Raw genomic sequence first — 19,541 nt, 5'->3', positions numbered from 1 at the left:
GGTTAAATCCACTGACTCTGCAGGGAATTTTGGTGCTTACTGCACTGTGATTAAGTTGTTTTCTCTCCAGAGTTCATTCAGAGTATTGTTAATCAGTTATGTCCCTGCAGGTCTCTGCCTTTGGCCTTGCTGATGCTATCAGTATCGAGCCTTTGATATCGGGTATAGAAACACAACTGAAAAAATATACTTTGTATAGGTGTGATGTGACAAATACTGAACGCTTGCTCGTGTGTATGAGTAACTAACCTTTGTTAAAAAAAAAAAAATGTTATTTGTGAAAATACAATCGAGTTATTGCGGAGAAGTCAACAGGGCACTCTTCAAAATGGAGAGCAGCCTGAAGCATAAGGGCAAGAGCGGGAAGGAGAGACCTTAGAGTGCTTAGAACAGCATATCTGTCTGATTGCTATCTATCAGATTCTTGCTGATACCTAGCAGGAGGGCGGCTGGGTACTGAACCGAATGGACAAGCACTGCTTGAACCCCTAATATCAGAAAGTCAGAGGTGGGATGAAGATCAGACGTGTGCACTCTTAAATAAAAAGGGGATCTAAGCCACTTTGGTAAGTTCCCCAAGAATTCCCTTAGCGGTGAAAGCTGGCATCTACTCTCCTTTTCAGGCAGCCCATGGCTGCTAGTCACACCACGTAGTGAAGCAGACTGTATCTTTTGATTAGGGCTTTATATCGAAATGAACTGAGAGTCCTCTGCATAGACAGAGAGCTGCTGATGTAACAGAAGGGTTCTGAGCTTCTACGCTGTCAGCCCAGCGTGCTGAGGAGGAAGAGGGCAAAAAAAGGAAGAAGCAGCAGGCTGCTTGAGCGAGTGGCTCAGTTTGTGTACAGGACAAGATGTGATTGTTTATGCACTCAGGATGTGCTGCCACAACATTAACGCAAATGAAAAGATCTTATGCGTGATGGAGCTATTGTTCTGTTGTTTATAAATGGAAGTTTTGCGGCAGTTAAAACAAACAAAATAGCCGTGTGTTGGGTCTTTTGCACATGAGGGTCACTGCCTGGATTTGAGGTATTTGTCTCCAAAATTCTCTCTTAGTTCAGTCTTAATGCTTCTATAACAAAATAGGTTTTATATAAGTGTTACTGGCTCAAAGCAATAAAAAAATCATTAATGAGACTTCCAGAAATCAATGTCAGATTCCAATTTGAATTGTTGTGGATTGTACTTTTTAATCATACTTTATAAAAATTTCCAAATCATTGTTTATGCTCTGGGGGAAGGAGGACTTCATTGGTCATTGACTATGAAGTTAGATGTGGAAGTTATTTCTCTCCAACCTATGACAAGAAACTTCTAGTCATGTTTGCTGAGAATATCTCATATACTTGCATGTTTCCAGGAGCTGGGATCTCAGGAATGGCCTAGGCAATCTGACTGGCAATTAAAGCAAAAAAAACTGATTGTGAAAGAGAAAGGACTGGTGGAGGGAAGCAGGTGACCTGCTGTAGCTTAATTAACACCAAATAGATAATCTGTAAAGCTGGACAATGGAGTGATGTGAAGGAAAGCACACCCCACATCCCTGATGGTGGGAAATCAGAAGGAGAGGCTTCACTGTGAGAAGTGGTGGTCACGGCAGGGATGAGCCTGGATTTTTAAGACATTCTCATTCATAGAAAGAGATTTAATAATTGAGCATATATGGAGCAGGCTATCCAGGGTATTTCACGCTGTTCTGGAAATTTTCATTCTTGCCACCTGTTTGAACAATTAAAAAATAAAAAAGGCTCTTCTGGAATGGGAGAGGAAGAAAATCTATAGGAGTTACAGTGGTGCTGGGATGGAAGGAAGCATTTGTTAGAAACACTAAAACTGAGTTGAACAATGAATTGGAAAGAAGACATGCAGAATGCCTTGCATCCTTCTTCAAAAGTCTGCCAGCCCTGTGCTGATTCATACTGGGCATGTTTTGAGGGGTCTGTGTCAGGTGAAAGATGCTTTCCTTTGGGGGAGCAGGAGTCTCACAAGCACCGCTGTAGCACCTGGGGCTTTGGGACCCCTATGCCTTTCCTTTTATCGCTACAGAAACCTGAGACAAAAGGAACCTAGACACAAAAGTGACATTTACTTTAAGAAGCTAGGAGAGCGAGTTTCAGTGAACATTTATTAATGGTGCTCATCTAAACAGTGCGACTGACTTGAAGCAGAACAGGTGATTATGTGATGTGGTGCCCACCTCTTGCCCCCTTAGGAAACTTATCAGCAACCAACTGTGAGTGTTAGTTCATCTCTGTTTTGTTGTCGTTAGCCAGGTCAGTGATTTGGCATTGACTGCTGGACAGTAAATGGAGGGTGATTTGTTTGTTGAATTTGTCCAGGCACAGAAGTTGTTTGTACAGGAGCTGGTTTGCTTGTGTCAGCTTTATGCTGTGGAACAACCTGGAATGGGGCTCATCGTGCGTAGTGAAAGAGGGGACTTTTCAGTGGATGTTGTGTTTCGAAGGATTTGTTGTTAGTAATTAAGCAGAAAACTGCTTCTTCCCTCCATTGTTCTCATGTTGTTGAGTTAATCTGAAGCAACACTGTATCGAAACACTTAACTGCAGGCAAGCAGTGACCCAGCTAATTTGGCCTTAGTTCATTCCTTTAATGAGGAATTGGATGAGAGGTTATTTCTTGTTTTCAATAAGTCTCCAAGGCTGCTGGCTAGTGTGCCTCTGTGTGATGCCTTGCTGGTGAAACCACCTTGGAGCTCCCCAGCCTTTGAATATAGAAGCCCAGATATCTGCACAAGGGTATGTGGGACAGCCTTGAAAATTTCCTTGCTGCAGCTACAGATTGGAAGGGGAAGAAAAAACAAACAACCGACCCCATCTGGTACTGACATTAGCTTTCCAGGAACTGTCATTTTGTGCCAGTGGTGAATTTGGTATTGCCTAGTAATCTGCATCCCTCTCTTCACCAATTTCATTCTTTAAAAAGAAGTTATATACACATTAGACAGAGCTGTGTTTCAGTTCAAAATGTTGATGGGACTAGGGCTGTTGGGCAGGAGCCAGTTTTTAACTGTGACCTGAAATAACCCCCCTGTGTTTTGGTGAGAGCTCCATACGGCTTTAATATTCATGTTTTGACAGGCAGTAGAGGAGCTGCTGATGGTAAAGGAACTGTCTTTCATGTTAATTGACTCCAGCATTTTTCAGGTGGTTTCATTTAACCTGGATCTCTGATTTCCCTGGTAAAGAGCGGAAGCAACATTTGCTGTCTGCCCCCATTCCTGTATTCTTAACTCCATGTGATTAGTTATGATATATTGAGTGCAGCTACTTCTGGATGTTATCATTAAGCAGCTTTTTAAGAAACAAAAAATCAAACCAACAGCAGAAGGTGAGACACTGCGCAGGAATAATTTTGTGCACTGATTTTTATATAAATTAAAACTTCTGTGATAATCAAGCACAGGTTTGAGCCTTCCATGAAGAACTCTCTTCCTGTGGATTTTAGAAGGAGCACTGAATTTGTAAGCAATGGTAGAGTTCCCTCCCCAAACACATCTGTGCTTTGAGAATATGCTGACAATTAAGAAAAGTTCAGCTGCATGTTCTTTTACCCATTGGAACCACTATTCTGGTGTATGGATGGTTCCTGGCAAGAGAAAGAAAAATGAATTAGTCCTGGTAATCTTTGCTGCTGTTGCTAAACACTAAAAAGCTTTAGAGCTGCTCTTATCCTATTTTGTATGTTTCTTGCAGGGTTTTTGTTTTCTAAGCTCTGATCAGATATTCCTCTAAAGTTCTTAATAGCCTTAAATTTTCATGTAAGCTTTTGCTTGGCTTACACAGCGGTGGCTGGTGACAAGGCTGTTTGGCTGAAGGAATACAACAAACGAACAAAACGAAACCTGTAATCTGAGCCTAGGTGAATAAGGCTATGGCTGGGTGTCTTCGTGGCTTGTTTCTGTTACTGAGGGGACACACAGGTGCGTGCTTTCTGAATCCCAATGTGTATGCGCACTCAATGACTCTGTCTTGCAAATGCTTTTTCTATCTTCTCTATCATGCCACTTCTTAACAGAGTCTAAAAGAAAGGTATGAAACAGACAGCATAATTCAGTTTGACACGCAAACCTAGGTGGCCGAGCTCTCGCTTGCCAGTGGAAAGCTCTCGACACAGAGGAGCAGAGGAAGCTGTTCATCTGAGCAGCCAGCGGGCAAGCTGCATGCTCTTTGTGCTCTACTCACTACACGTTTCTTTCTCCAAAGTGGACCCCACCCAGGATCTTTGTGGAAGAAATAACCACCTACTTCTGCTTTGCGCGTCGCAGTCAGGCATTACAACAGCCCATCTACACAGGCTTTTAAGAATGAAGTTCTTGTCCATTCTGCGGTTTCCATCCTCATGCTACCCTTTCCCACAGATACCTGCAGGTTTACGATCTTAACCGTGACATCTGGGCACGTGGGTCCTTTTGGGCTCGTGGTTAGCGTGGCCTGCACATGTGAGCTTTGGTTACTTTTGCAGATGGTGAATGAGAAAACCTGGGTATCATCAAAATGCTGATACAGTCCCTGCCCTTTTGTCCGTGCTTGCATTTTTAAAGCACTGTTGTGTTCTAAATGCTTCTCTATGAATGGCAGGTTGCCTTTTACCCACTGCTGCTTTGGCCCGATGCGCTCAGGGGAATGGCTTGGTTACAACTCTCCTGTGCCCTTGCTGAGCTCTCAGTCCCTTAAGATAGGAAAAAACTACTCCTAGCAGTGTTTGGGGAATCTAGACTATTCTAAACTTCACAGGATTTAAACTAAACCTGCAATTGTTTTGCTCGTTTCAGAAGTAGATTAACCACGTACTAATTGATTCTTCAGCTCTACCTTTCCTTGCATGCAAAAGCAATGAATCTGTCAGCTGATGCAATCCCTTGACACTGTTGTTTTTCTTTCCCTACTGCTGTTATGACCTTGAGGTTCCAGGAAGGCGCAGGCACGAAGGCAGACCTTGCTGGCTGCTGGAAACTCCAGTGAGGGAGAGGACATGAGGGAGAAGGGATCTGATTGGGCTTATATCCAATTATTACAGGGTATTTTTGGAGTATTTTGTACTCAGGAAGTAAACACTCAGGGCTGTGTAGAGGTTAGAGATGGACCCACCCATTCTTGGAAGTATGTACAGCTTGTCCTCAGTAATATCAGTGATGGATCTGTCTTGTGTGTATATGCAAGTCAGTGATTTATTATAGTACGCTTTTGTGCCAAAGCTTATTCAGAAATGTCTTTGGTTGTTTCAGGAAACAATTGTTTTATGCTTAGCTTTTTCTCTTTGCTGAATTTGTTCAGACCTAGTAAATGTATTTAAAGAAATATCCGCGAAATGGGGTATAGATCTAGTATCTAAGCAGCTCTTTGCCTTGGTTGTTCTTCTTTCCCATGTGAGTCTTTGGAAAGATCCAAGTGTCCTATGTAAAACTTTTTTTTTTTAATAATTAAAGTACATATTTTAGCTACCATAATGGTATTATGAGTATTACCACTTCAAAAAAGTGATCTGTGAAAGCTGTTTTTTTCTGCTATACTTATATTTCTAAGACTTGTTCAATAATAATAATAAATACAAAAAATCGAAGTTAGCTTTGAGCCTCCTGTGGCTTTTGTCACCTTTCAAATTAGATGTTGTAGTAATAAATATGAAACGCCATCCCATCCGTGTGTTGCATCTGTGCTAAATACAAAAATGAGATGGCATCACTGAAGTGTATTTTCCATCAAATGCGTATGGCATATGATATTAAATCATATACGTTTCTGTCTCTACAAATGACTTGTATCCCTTTTCAATAATTAAGCATATGGCTCAATATTAATGATTTTAAGCAAACTGGTAAAATGCAGAGCAGTCTGCAAATGTCTATGTTTGTCTACAAAATGCAGTCTGCAGCGCTGGTTTGATCCTTGGAAGAGTCTCCAAGTCTTAAGTGTCACCATTAACCTGAAGAAATTGTCAAACCCAGAGCTGTTCAGTTTGCATTTTTTTTCAAGCATCTATTTATTTTGGAGGACAGGAAAGGTGAACTTCTACCTTACCTGCTTTTTACCACTGCCAGATCTCAACTCTGCCAGGGACCCTTTCACATCAGCAATGCCATGGTTGGAAGGGCAGGCAGGCAGGTTGTTCTGGCTTCATAAATTCACACAGAAGAGGCTTAGCCAGGAAGGCTGCTGGCATTAAACCTTCTATTATCGCAACAAATTATATTTTCTTACTGGGAGACTGCCAGTTTCTATTAAGTTTTAATGAAAGTAGAATTTAAAAGTCTCATCAGCTTATGAAGTAAACACATCAGGTTTGGTTGGAGTGGGAAGTGTCTTGTGGATTTTATTAGTTTCTTGAGCAAGTTTTGATGAAGTGCTTTTTATTTGTGAAGCAGATGCTGCTGGCTGTGGCCAGCCTGGTATCGTGCTGCTTTCCTGAGAGAGCAATTTGTGGGGGGAAAAAGAAAAGAAACACTAGAGAAAGGAGATTGATGGACTTTCAGGCCACTGTAAGCAGTTTGTTTAATGATGACTCTGAGCAGTGCAGTAGCAAAAACAACAACAAAAAAAACCAACAAAACAAAAACCAAACAAACAAGCAACCCAAACACAACTGTGCAAACCAACCAACCCAGTAATCCTCTGTAATCCTCAGTAATAAGAGGGTAAGAATATGAAGCAGGAGCAGAGATGATCTCGTCTCTGCAGATCCCATTTCATGGCCGCGTTACCCCTCCACGTTTGTAACTTATCATGATGGATGCAGGGTGAGATGAACTCTTGTGGTCGATCTGTGCATGACGCATGTCCCTCAGTGGGGTACCATGTCTTGTTCCTAAGCCTGTATTTTAAAGGCAACAGAGGAATGCTGGAGCAAATTCCCAGGAGGGCCACCAGTACTGCACAAGGTTGGGAAATCAAGCGTTGTAGCTACGTTTAATGATGGGTTTAGTTTCAATCAGGAAAGAAAGTTGAGTGGTGATGACTGCGTAGGTATGTGTGCAGAGATCTTGCTATAAGGAATTCTTCAGTATTACAAACAACAAGTAGTGTGTTGGAAGTCAACCTTCAATGCAGTGTGTCAGGCCTTCTGAAACAATGAGTAGTTAAACGCTTCAACAGTATTTCACAAATGCACCTTTAAAATGTATGCTTTAATACAGACTTCTGCTCTGTCTCTGCAACAGTCTTGCCCAAACAACTGCATTCGTTCTGTCTGGTGTTAAAGCTCTGAAAACAAACTATGGCCAGAGCCTTTGTTAAGCAGTCTCTACAGATAAAGTGTTGTGGCAGCTTTAGTGAAATGCACCTTCTTTGCCAGTGAGGTTGACATGAGAAGATACCAGAGATGCAACTATTCTGGTCAGGTCGTTCTTTTCTCACTGGCTCTTCTGTGGCTTTGAGTTTATAGGAGGAGATACTCTGTATGTTTTCAATCAGACCATCTTGCCTTTCTCTCGAGAAAGATGAATAATCTGTTGTGCTGATGTTGTGACCATGTTGCCTAATTGTTTTGGTTACGCTTCCTGAGAGCGTCATTAAGGTGTGTGGATCCTACAGTTGAGTGAATGCAGTTTTCTTTCCTGAGTTTCTTTTGGGAAATCCCACTCAGTGAGTTTGCTATCAAAACAGATCAAGTTGTTAGGCATCTTCATCAAGCATGGGAAGTCAAATGTGGGCCGATTCCATCTCTGTGATGTCTGCACTAAAAGCTAACAGCTGCTTCCCACTGAAGCGTGCAGTATGTTTCCAGGAGCGTTCAAAACTGTGGTGAGCTTGAATGGGAGGAACGCGTGTCAAAAACAGGCTTTATCCTGGTAAAATATACTGTTCCCTGTAGAATGAAAAATCTGTTTACCAACCTTATCAGTATTAGACCATTTCTAAGAGAACAATAAAGCAATTAACAGTTATGATCTCTCTGAAGTTCTTCATAATAAAGTATTTAGGAACTCTTTCAGTTAACTAGGCATTGCTCTGATTTTGTACTGAACTGTAAATGATTCTGAAGAACTATACTTGCGTAATTTATGCTCTAATTAGTCTTGCTTTTTTTTTTTATGGAGACAAAGCAGTTCCTTGTTGTGTTTTTCAGCTTCAGCAAACTGAGAAAAATGTTTCTAATTTCAATAAAATTTGCTACAATGAGCTACCTTACATTCTCTACCTGTTATAATTACATGCCAAAATGGAAAGTAGGATTTCAAAAATAAAATTCACATTCTGTTTGTCTCTTTTTTTTCTCTCCTCAGGTGGAAAGACATGACATGAATACTCTCAGTTTGCCGCTTAACATTCGCCGTGGAGGCTCTGACACCAATCTGAACTTTGATGTACCAGATGGAGTCCTAGAGTTTCACAAAGTCAAACTCAGCGCAGATAGCTTGAAACAGAAAATCCTCAAGGTTACAGAACAAATCAAAGTCGAACAAACAGCTCGAGATGGAAATGTGGCTGAGTACTTGAAACTGGTAAACAGTGCAGACAAGCAACAGGCTGGACGCATTAAACAAGTCTTTGAGAAAAAGAACCAGAAATCTGCCCACTCCATTGCCCAGCTGCAGAAGAAGTTAGAGCAATACCACAAAAAGCTCAAGGATATTGAACAAAATGGATCTTCCAAAAGTACTAAGGATACTTCCAAAGATAATTTGAAAGATATTCAGCATGGAAAGCCTCGTACCTCTGGGCATGGAACAGAGAGCAACAAGTCGAGCGTGCCAGGCGTATCCTTGACACCACCTGTCTTTGTTTTCAGCAAGTCGAGAGAGTTTGCAAATCTGATCCGAAACAAATTTGGTAGCGCAGACAACATCGCTCATCTCAAAAACACCTTGGATGAATTTCGGCCAGAAACAAGCTCTAGAACCTATGGGGGCAGTGCCACCATTGTTGCCAAACCAAAATACGTTAGTGATGATGAATGCTCAAGTGGGACCTCTGGCTCGGCGGACAGTAATGGGAACGCTTCATTTGGTCCTGCTGCAGCAGGTACCTTGGACAGCCAAGGAAAGCTGTCCATGATTTTGGAGGAACTAAGGGAAATCAAGGAGACACAGTCCCAATTAGCTGATGACATAGAGAATTTAAAAACACAGTTTAAGAGAGACTATGGCTTTATTTCTCAAATGTTACAGGAGGAAAGATATAGGTATTTTCTTTTAACTGTTCTCTTGAAATGAGTTTTATGGACGTAGAAACTATTTGGGAAATGTAAAGTGTGTGCTTGTGTGTGTGTGTATATGATACTTTAGAAGTAAAAGGAAAAGATAATTCCAATTGATATCTAGTACTAAAATGTTCCACTCCTCCCAGTAACTGAAGGTACATGCGTAACACTAATATTTCTTATCAAATATGTGTTAATTCTTTGCTTTTAATCTGGGATTTGTCAGAAAATTGTCACCTGACATCACACTGGTATACTGTGAATACCGTGACACCTTGAAAATGGCAGTCTGTGGTGCGACAGCTGCCTTACAGCTGTGACATCCTTAGTCCTGAGTACCTTGTGCAAACACTTCTCAGGCGCGTTGCTATCTAGTGGACACACGCTCACAGTTTACACAGGTGTGGTGTAATTTTAAGCGCTCTGGCACAACCTCCTTTCGCACTTGCTACTTGTAATTAACTCCTTTGTCACTGTGGGAAGTGAGACATGCTCTGCAGAGGGTTTCCACCTGCTGTACCTGCATGCCATTTGTGCCAGCCGAAGCATTTGCCTGTTTGTGTGCTAAACCAAGTCACAAACTGATAAAAAGAAAAAAGATTTAGCTTTCTGCTGATCTAGTAAGCTTACCATGTAGAGATCTGCCAGAATGGGCAGTCCATGAACTATGAGACCTTACAGTTGTGATTGAGGGGGGATCCAGGGAGAAGTGTCTGTCTTTCACTACTGGTGAGTTGTTAGCTGGCTCAAGCTTACTTAAGAAATCATATTTTCTTGTCTTAATGAGTAGTGAAAAATAGAAAATGTGAATTGGATGCTTTTAGCCACTGGTTTATTGTTATATAATTCACTGATGATATGCAGATATTTGCTCTTTAATATGCACTGCTAGCAAGGAACGCTCACTGGCTTTTGGTTTGTTGAGTAAACGTTTGTGTAGTGTTTCCAATAATGCTACTGATCTCTCTAGTGCTTTCTAACACCAGTTAGATTAATCAATAGTACTGAGAAGTTGCTTTTAAAAATGTGTGATTGTTTTCTTGATTTAGCATTACTTGACTAGAAGGCACTAAATTTAGACCTTTTTTCCTGAAAGATATGAAAGATTGGAAGACCAATTAAATGATCTCACTGATCTTCATCAACATGAGACAGCAAACTTGAAACAAGAGCTAGCCAGCATAGAGGAGAAAGTGGCATATCAGGCGTATGAGCGATCACGAGATGTTCAGGTACTTTTTTACGCTTATCAGACTTCTAACATTTTCTATACATCTAGTACTGTGAAGCATTAGCATCTTTCTACACCCTTTATATACAAAGTTGTGAGGAAAGACTTAAGCCCGTGTTTTCTATTTTAAGGTGAAACTTCATCGCCTTTCAATTAGTGATACAGTCTCCATTTGTTACAGTACACCCAGAATTTTACCTGCTGGAATTGAGGATACAATCTAGGCAGACTTGGGGATGAAGAATCGATGGTGTTTTCATTTCTTGCACCAAAGGAGAAAGGATTTGCATCCATTGACAGTGTCTTAACAAAAACCTCTCACTCAGACTTTCTCCAATATGTAGTTGTATTACATGACAAAGTTTATTATAAATTGAATTTAAAGCAAAAAGTAAGAGAACTGATAGATAGATTTGTAGATTTGTCAGTTATAATTTAAGAATTTTAACCTATGGTTACAATGGCAAAGCTGTAGGAAGTGTATGCTTCAAACCAATGGATTATAGTCATGTCTGTCTTCAGTCAAAAACCATTAACGTCTTCAAGTTTGTCGTGAACACTATGTAGTTATATGCTTCAATATTTATATGTGATATAAGCATTGGTATAATGCTTAATATTTCTATCTGAAGTTTGAGGAAGTGGTGAGTGCCTTACTTCTAGGTTTATATTCACTGATGACTGAGGGAAAACTCAATGAGTGCCATCTTATTGGCTGAGATGGTAAATAAAAACTGTTCTATACATCCTTGTGCTCACACCACTAAGCGTAGCACAGGCAGCAGGCCAGGAGCAGGAAGATTAGCCTCTTTCCTGGTTGATAAGAGAAGACTGAGAACAATCTGCTGTGTACTTAATATTGCTAATTCCTAGAACTGAGAAACAAACCTGACTTTTGTAAATGGACACATTTTTTTGCTGACTTTGGTGGCTGACTGGTCCCACACTAAGCCAGAAGCCATGGAGAACTGACCCAGTCAAAGAGCTAATAGCTCTGTATACAGTGTGTTGGTTTGTTTTTTACACAGAATATTGGATTGAAACAATTTACTGTGACTGGGAGGACACCCCTGCCAGCCTATGGGAAGTGGTCAGAGTTTGAGACTGGGGAAGGAAGTAGGAATGGTGGAGCATACTTTCTTCCTTCTATGCCGTGTTAAAAGTTTACACCAAGTTGATCTATCTCATGAAACAAGCCTTATGCTGTGTCACACAATGGTGCCCAAGTCACAACTTAAGCAAAAAGTGGCATCTAGGCAAGTTAGTGAAGCAGCTGGACATTTTTCCATGAGAAGTTTTGTGTGTGGGTGAGTGATTCAGCAGCCATTTGACTCAAAGACCATTTTTAGTCCACTCTCAAGCAGAAGAGCAAAGTCTATTTTCTTTAGAACAAATTGTGAAGTGGAACGTATCATGAGAGAGAGAGAGAGAGAATGCTGCACAGGCATCACTACAGATGTCTCTGCTGCATGTTGTTCACTTGAGGTGTGGATGAATGAGCCTTGACACTGTGACAGAGTGAGGAATCAGTAAGATGCTGAGAACTCAGGCCCAGCACTGTACAGCTGGTGGCTTTGAGGACAAAAGTATTGTACACCAGAGAGGTGGCCTAAATTGAATGGTACACGTTGCGCAGTACATTTAATCAGCATCAGAGTAAGTCATTACTACTGTAATGTCTTCTGTAGTCTATGCAAAGAAACTAACTTTGACACTGTTTTAATGCAGTGTCAGTTGCTATGGCAACAACTTTCCCAGTACTTTCTCTCATCAGTATATACAGGACATGTTATCATGAACATCAGAGCTATGATAATTTTTCTCAGGCATGAAAAATGGAAATACTACATTTTGGACAGTGTTATCAGACTTAATTATGCCCAAGCAGGCAGTGATACATACAAGTAGACAAATATATATGTTTATTTTTAAAAGAGTTGGTGTTTCATTCAAGTTCTAGCAGTCTATAATAAATGACTCTTTCTAATCTAGATGATGGATGGTCCTGCTGCTAAATCAAGAAGCGCAGTGTGGGAATAGAGCTGCCCTGATTCTTGTTTTCTATCTCCAGGAAGCCTTGGAATCGTGCCAGACCCGGGTTTCAAAGCTGGAGCTCCATCAGCAGGAACAGCAAGCACAGCAAACTGAAACAGTTAATGCCAAAGTGCTCCTGGGGAAATGTATAAATGTTATCTTGGCCTTCATGACTGTCATCTTAGTGTGTGTTTCTACTATTGCAAAGTTCATTGCCCCTATGATGAAGAGCCGTTTTCATATCATCTGCACTTTCTTCGCAGTGACACTGCTGGCAATATTTTGTAAAAACTGGGATCATATCATTTGTGCCATCGAAAGGATGATTATACCAAGATGAAGCTGCTGGTCTAGCTGTTGTGTTTTCTTTTCTCTTCCTCTCTGTTTTTAAGTGCTGTGTGTTTACAATTTTTTTGTCAGTTTAAATGTGTAGACTGAATGAAGAAGCCTGCAAAGACTCCTGGACTGTAAGGTGTAAATATGTAAATGCGTACTTGTTGGCAGTCAGTAGGCTGTTCAGTCAGATTGTATTGAACTGGCCATGTCTGTGATGAGCCTCTATCTTGTGTCAGTCTTCTGCCTTAATCCAACCAGCTGTCCGCTCTACAAACCCATGACCACAGAAGATGGTGGGATGCTCTGGGAGGGATCCAAGCCACTGCAAGTGTGAGGTTTTCTTTTTGCTGGACTGGAATGCAAGGAGTGTGATCACAAGGGAGCGCATCGCAGTGTGTGTCAGCCCTTTTAGACAAATCATTTTCTCTCTGAATTCCACTACTATGATAAGCCAAATTGTACAGTTACATGTATTAGAAGTTCTGGTTTCTAAATTAATGGGTAACTGTATATGGGGTTTCCAGTTTTCAAGACCAGCAAAACTTGTGATGCTTCTGCTAGTAACCCTTTGCACAGTTTGCTGTTCAGAAATTAGACCGCTGATGACTAGTGACCACAGTTAGCAGTTGTTCTGTTGTCCTTTATCACACTCAAAAAAACCAAGAACATGGCATAAAGCTTCCAAAGATGAAGAACTGAATTAAATAAGATCTCCAGGCCACTTCATAAAGGAGTGAGGGAGGTAGTAACTCATGGGTATGTTGCCATGCAGAGCCAAGTGCTCACTTGCTTCAGGCACTGCACCCCACAAGGGGAAAGAGGTGCACAGAAAGGCAACATTTAGATTAGCCTTTGCTAGCACTGAATTGTTGGGGTTTCCTAACTGAATGCAGAGCAGATATATACTGGGACTCTGGGTACAGTGGATTTTTTTTTTCCCTTATGTCAGATTAAACAATGCAGAAGAAGCATGAGGGAACAGATCCTTAGGGGAGCAGGGAGTTAAACTTCTGTAAATAGACAAACACTGTGCAGACTCTCTTAATAGACATTCCTGAATATAATGTATCATCATTACAGTATCACTACTAGGAGACAGGGTTGGGTTTGTTTTCTTACTAGAAATTATTTTGTTTAGGAACTGCAGGAAGAAAAACCCCAAAATCTTCTGCTTGGCTCTCAGCCATGATGTGAAACAAGATCTTTAATAAAAAAAAAAAAATTAGAAAAAAAAAATCAGAATTTTCCTTTGCTCTGTATTAAATGGGAAAAAAGAAGTGTCTCTAGTTATTTGATGTTCAGTGTTACTTACTTTTAAGGTAACTGTCATAATTTTTTTTTAGTTGTGATATTTGTTATGCTGGCTTTACAGAAGGGGTAGAAAGGGAACTACTGGGTGGGTGTGCGTGTGCGGTTTTGGTATTTTATTTTTACTCAATCATAATAACTGGTGTAGAAATTCAGAAATCTTTATTCTGAGGAAGAGGAATAGGAAGGCAGTGGAAGAGCTCTGACATTTTATGACTGCTGAATTATCAGTGAATATAGTTACCTTTTGTGGCTTCAGGGACTGAAGAAAGGACAGAATTAACTGCATAAGTAATGATATGACTTGGCATTTAAAAAAAATAAATTAAAGCACTGTAAAGGTCATTAAAGAATTCTTTGTATGTGCAACAGCTCTGAACACAGATACCAGGAAGCATGGTGCCTGGTCTGCAGGCAGTGGTAGTGGATCAGATCAGGCACACCTGTGTTCATAACCCGGCCCTGCCCAATCTTCTGAGGAAGGTGGAGTGAAAAGCAGAAGTCCTGCTGCAAGTGGCATCACATCACAAAGCCCAAACGTACCAATGGCCTATGCTGTGGCTGTGGCAGGAAGAATTATTAGATAGATACATTCTTCCTTAGTTTTTTTTTCTCTTTGCCTTTACCTCTGTATTCCCTGAAGAGGGGCACGACAATTGTGTTACGCATAAACCTTCTCTGCCTTAATTGCTGCACGTGCACCCGCTGCTGCTTGGTGCAGGAAGAGCTTTCTTCCCACTTCTGTTAACCCGTTTTGGCACTGTGCACAGTGGCAGGCCTGCAGCCCCCCTTCCAAGTATCTGCACTTGGCCTCCTTTCTCAGCCAGCTGATTAACTGAGATTGCCTCCGCTGATGCAGCTCATGAACTTATATTCACAGGAAAGTCTGTTTACAATTCTAAAAAGATCAAAAAGAGAGAGAAAAAAAAACTTGCTCTTTTCTGGCCCCTACATCACAAGAAAGGATTTCCCTTGGTTTCTTTTTATGCCCTTTTGATGTACATGAGACCTCCTTGGTCTTCACTAATCTTTCAATATAATTTGTTCCCATCTTCCTTTTTAAAAAGGCATATACTATATTTTGAGTTGGTAATTTTCATTTCTTTAGATAATGCATGTGCTTCTAGTTAAGAGTCCACTGCTTTCTGAAGCCATTTGCTAAATTACAAACAATCCCTATGACTGTTTGTTCTCATTTCCCCAGGCCAAAAGCATCCCCAATTGTTAAAAAAAAATATATATATACAACATAAACATGAGAATCCTCGAGATGATCCTCAGAAATGCGCAACTCTTGATGGTGCTCTCTTGCCTTCTTTATTATAATTTGCCTCCTCCTGCTTGGTTTGCGTAGCCACCTTCTGGTTGGGCTGCTCAAGAAAGCACTGTCCAGCATTTTGTTACGTGGATTTGGAAGGGTACATGCAGAAGAAAGGTGTACTGCGTATTGTTAATTTTACTTAAAAACTCCTTTGCCTGATGCACAATTAGATGTTTAAACAGATGATCCTCCCCATGCATGTATGTAGTTAAAAATGAAACGTCAGGTAGTCATCGCTTCTTTTAACAAAGGCAGTTGGTATGGTACAGCCTGAGGATGCAAAGGTTTCTGCACCAAGGTCATCCCATTACAACGCTGGAAGATGTCCTGAGTGCAAAATGAAGGTAGAACTTAAAATCAATGGGCCTATGAAAGATTGCTCGCTGTCCTGATGAAGTATCTTGGGCTAAATTGGAAACAGAAGGGCCTTGCATTTCCATATTGGCTTTTATCTGACAGAGGATGCAGAAAAAGCTGTAAGCTCTGAGTAATGTTACTTACGCAAATTAAACAACCCTAATGGATAAATGGGCACAGCATTCTCGGGTTATTTCCCTGCTGTATTTAAATTGCTGGGCGATGTGATGTGCATCAAGAAATTAAGCAAGATGTGAAGGGCAAAAGACAGGCTGCAGTGCGAGGAGCTCTGCCAAGCTCCTTCCCACCCAAAAGGGAGGGAGGCCTCCCCTCCTTCCTTCACCCGTTTCTCACCTCATGCTGACATGGCTGCGTGTTGCAGAGAACCTTGTTTAACTTCTCAATCAATTGACCATGTTCTGTCAGGACAGTGTGAGCTTTTATGTTTTCCTACAACACATTAAATGTCATTCTTAGTATACTTACTGCACTTACTCATCGTGAGCCTCTAATACACTCCCACTCTACAAAAAATTGCCAAGGTCTTTTCTGCCTGATGCTGCCTGGTAGTCAATTATTTCACTTCCCTTTGATGTCGTTCTCTAAATGAAAAGTCCTTCAGTTAATTTTTAATACCTGTCCTTATGGTTTAATTTCAAAACACCTGTGTCTCTGCTTCAGGACAATTGCACGCAGACCTGGTACCTGCAGCATATGAAGGATCTTTAAAAGCTAGTGTTTTTCTTTGAACAAAACCACAAATGTTTATCTGGGGACTAGAAATTGAATAGGTGAAGCCAACTTGCTGTAGCAAAGATACAATGACTGGAAGTTGAAGCTGGGCAAATCCAGTGTACAAATCCAGTGTAAACACAGTTTAGTGATCGTTAAGAGTTATGAGCTAACTGTTAGCTACAGAATAACATAGACAAGGACTCAAATATTTTAAGCTAAAGTTGAATGGTATTGTTGAAGGAGGCTTATGCTTGATCCAAAATCAACTACATAAACAAAAGTAGTGCTTTCTGGAGTTAAAATGGATGAACAAGAAATAATCTGGGAAAACAAAACAAAACAGAAGCTCGGCGTTCATTTAGTTGGTATGGGATTTTGGAAGCCAAGCCCATTTCTCCTGTGATACAGATATATTAATTCTGGATTCAATGGTGCAGCGGAAGGTAAACACAGATTAATGTAATTAAACATTTTAATTTGGATAACAGAATTTAATCACTTCTGAAAGTCCAGCTAGGAACTGCAATCAGACAAGTTTACTCTCCTCTTTTTTAATCAAGCAAATATCTGTCAATCGTCTGGGTTTTTTTTGTAGGATTTTTTTCTCCCATTTACTGTCATTCCAAAACTTGGCCTTTAGTTAATTACACTGCTCCATTTTAAAAAGCAATAGATGATAAGAGCCTTGTTTTCAAATAAAGTTTGAGTGTCCTCTGATGCTGGATAGAATCCAGGAGAAAGAATGAGACAATTTCACATTACAGCAATGAAAGACTAGAAAAATTCTAATTTTAGTTAATGGAATTGCATATTATTCCTGAAAAAAACAAACGGAGCTGATGCTGTATATGAAGTCTTCATGAGGACTGTCAAATGATCTTGTACAGCTGATTTGCTGTATGTTTAGCATAGGAATTTGCACTGTTGTTGGAAAGTTTTGCACAAAGCCACCTTTCCTTTCTTTTTTTCTTCCCCCCTCCCCCCAAGGGAAACTGGGCCTGTTAATATTAACCTGTACCAGAAATTGTGTTTTAATTGACTAGAGTTAATTGTCTCAATGTGCAATCTGCAATGTTTCTCATAGCGTATTCATTTTGTGCACCGCTGTGGAAAGATGCAACTATAAAAATGTAATTTTTGTATATTTTGTTGTGTAGTCATGACTGCCTCTAAGGTGCCATTACCATTTTTTTAATAAAACATATTTACATTTATTTGATGATGGAATTTGTTTCATAAACTTACTGTCTGATCACTCCAACCCATATCGGTTTCTCTTTGTCAGTAGCAGTGCTATTGAACTAAAAGAAGTACTGAAGAATCTGAGCATTCTGCTCTGTTGTAGTTCTACTATGACCTAGTTTACAGCTAGGTCATAGTAGAACTGCAAACACCGAAGGAGATATCATCCTGCTCTTCTCAGAGCTTGTGAGAACATGCTCTGCAAACATGATGTTATAGTGCCAAGCAGGTATACTCACTTTGGATTACTTTTTCGGAAAACAGAATTTGAAACCAAAGCCAAATTTTTTACACTATTGTCGGAAATCTTGGTCACGTGCCACAAAATCTAGTATGTGATGTGCCTAATAGCTATTGAAGCTGACATGAAACAAAACATTTGCATTTCTTTTTCACAAAGCAGAGTTTCTGTCATCTGACACTGGCAGCCAGTAGCAATGATCTTATTTTACCACCATGAATGGAGCTGGAACAGTGCAGTAACAGTGTTTTGCTTTGCCCTCATGCTCCTATGTCCTCTTATTCCTCCCATTCAGTTGCTCCTAGGTCACCTGCAGACTGGTGTCATCAGGCTGAGTCTCACACAGATACCTGGAACTCAACTTCTATATTAAGACTACATCAATTCACAAACACCAGGGTCCCCCCCAGCTGCTAATAACTTCTGCCCATTTCTGAGACGAGTTGAATAACCCCTGCTAACACACCAACAAACCAGACATAAAAATGGCTTCTAACTCATCATCTGTTCTAAGCTGCTTGTTTCTCTGGTTTTGAAGAGCGCATAGCACACCCTGACCAATGTTTTCACAGAATCACAGAATATCCCAAGTTGGAAGGGACCCACAAGGATCACTGAGTTTAACCCCTGACTCCAGATAGGACCACTCAAAATCAAAACCTATGTCTGAGTGCATTGTCCAAACACTCCTTGAACTCGAGGAGCTTGGGGCCAAGACCACTGCCTTGGGGAGCCTGTGCTAGTGCCCATCGCCCTCTGGTTGTCATGGTTTTATGACCTTTGTTATCGGTATTCCACATCATAGCATCATGTAAAGCACTGGGAGTTAAAGAGTTAATGCTCCAGTTCCGTGGACTGTCGATTTTCTGGGTACTTGGTTCTCAGAAGAGAAGAAGGACTACATACCTCCGAGGACTTTGCGTTCAGAGGGAAGGATAAAACCCCTCTCGAGTCACAAAATGCTCTCTTTTTCTGCTATTTGTCTTGGCAGTGAAACATCTAGCCATTTTGTCTACAGCTCTGGAGTAAGGCCTTTGCTTTTGAACATTCTCTCTCCTATTTTATTTTATTTATTAGCCTCAATTCCAATTATATTGTATTACATTGTGTTATCTTGCATTCCGATATCATATTTAGTAAATTAACTTTCCTCCTCAGATCGTTGCCGCTGTTCTGTTTTTAGGCCCATCTCTCATCTCCCTACCCTTCCCCCTTTCCTGGGGCGTGCGTCTGTGGGTCCCCTGCCCCATTAGTCACAAAACAGGGCCGAACCACCCCGTAAACTGTCAACACTCCCACCCCTCCCCTGCCTTCTTCGGCTGTCCTGCTGTCATAGACACAGACAGATCCAGAGATAACTCCATGACACTACTGTAGACCCTTTCCCTAACCCTCAACCCACCCCTCCCCTGACACAGCTCCATGCCGTTCCCTCGGGCCCTGTTGCTGCCACAGAGAGCAGAGCTCAGCGCTGCCCCTCCGCTCCCTGTGAGGAGCTGCAGCCGCCATGAGGCCTCCCCTCAGCTCCTCTGCTCTAGGCTGAGCAAACCCAGGGACCTCAGCCGCTCCTCATACCC

General features: G+C 41.0%; 1 protein-coding gene across 5 annotated transcripts in view; it reads left to right on the top strand.

Moving 5' to 3' along the window:
* The window catches only part of TMCC3 (transmembrane and coiled-coil domain family 3), a 68,335-nt gene extending 50,635 nt beyond the window's left edge, over window positions 1-17,700 (top strand). For 4 of the 5 annotated variants that reach the window (XM_021387477.1, XM_021387396.1, XM_021387313.1 and 1 more), the window contains exons 2-4: window positions 8,243-9,141; window positions 10,256-10,391; window positions 12,462-17,700. In XM_021387477.1, coding sequence (XP_021243152.1) covers window positions 8,243-9,141; window positions 10,256-10,391; window positions 12,462-12,764 — 1,338 coding nt within the window. In that variant the 3' untranslated portion in view covers window positions 12,765-17,700. Of the gene's footprint in view, window positions 1-51; window positions 1,033-8,242; window positions 9,142-10,255; window positions 10,392-12,461 lie in introns of those variants that run through there. The other variant, XM_021387563.1, reaches the window with a different exon arrangement.

The sequence above is a fragment of the Numida meleagris genome, chromosome 1 (assembly GCF_002078875.1).
Source record: "Numida meleagris isolate 19003 breed g44 Domestic line chromosome 1, NumMel1.0, whole genome shotgun sequence".
Lineage (NCBI taxonomy): Eukaryota > Metazoa > Chordata > Aves > Galliformes > Numididae > Numida > Numida meleagris.
The sequence above is the reverse complement of the archived record's forward strand: the minus strand, read 5'-3'. Positions and strand labels throughout refer to the sequence as shown.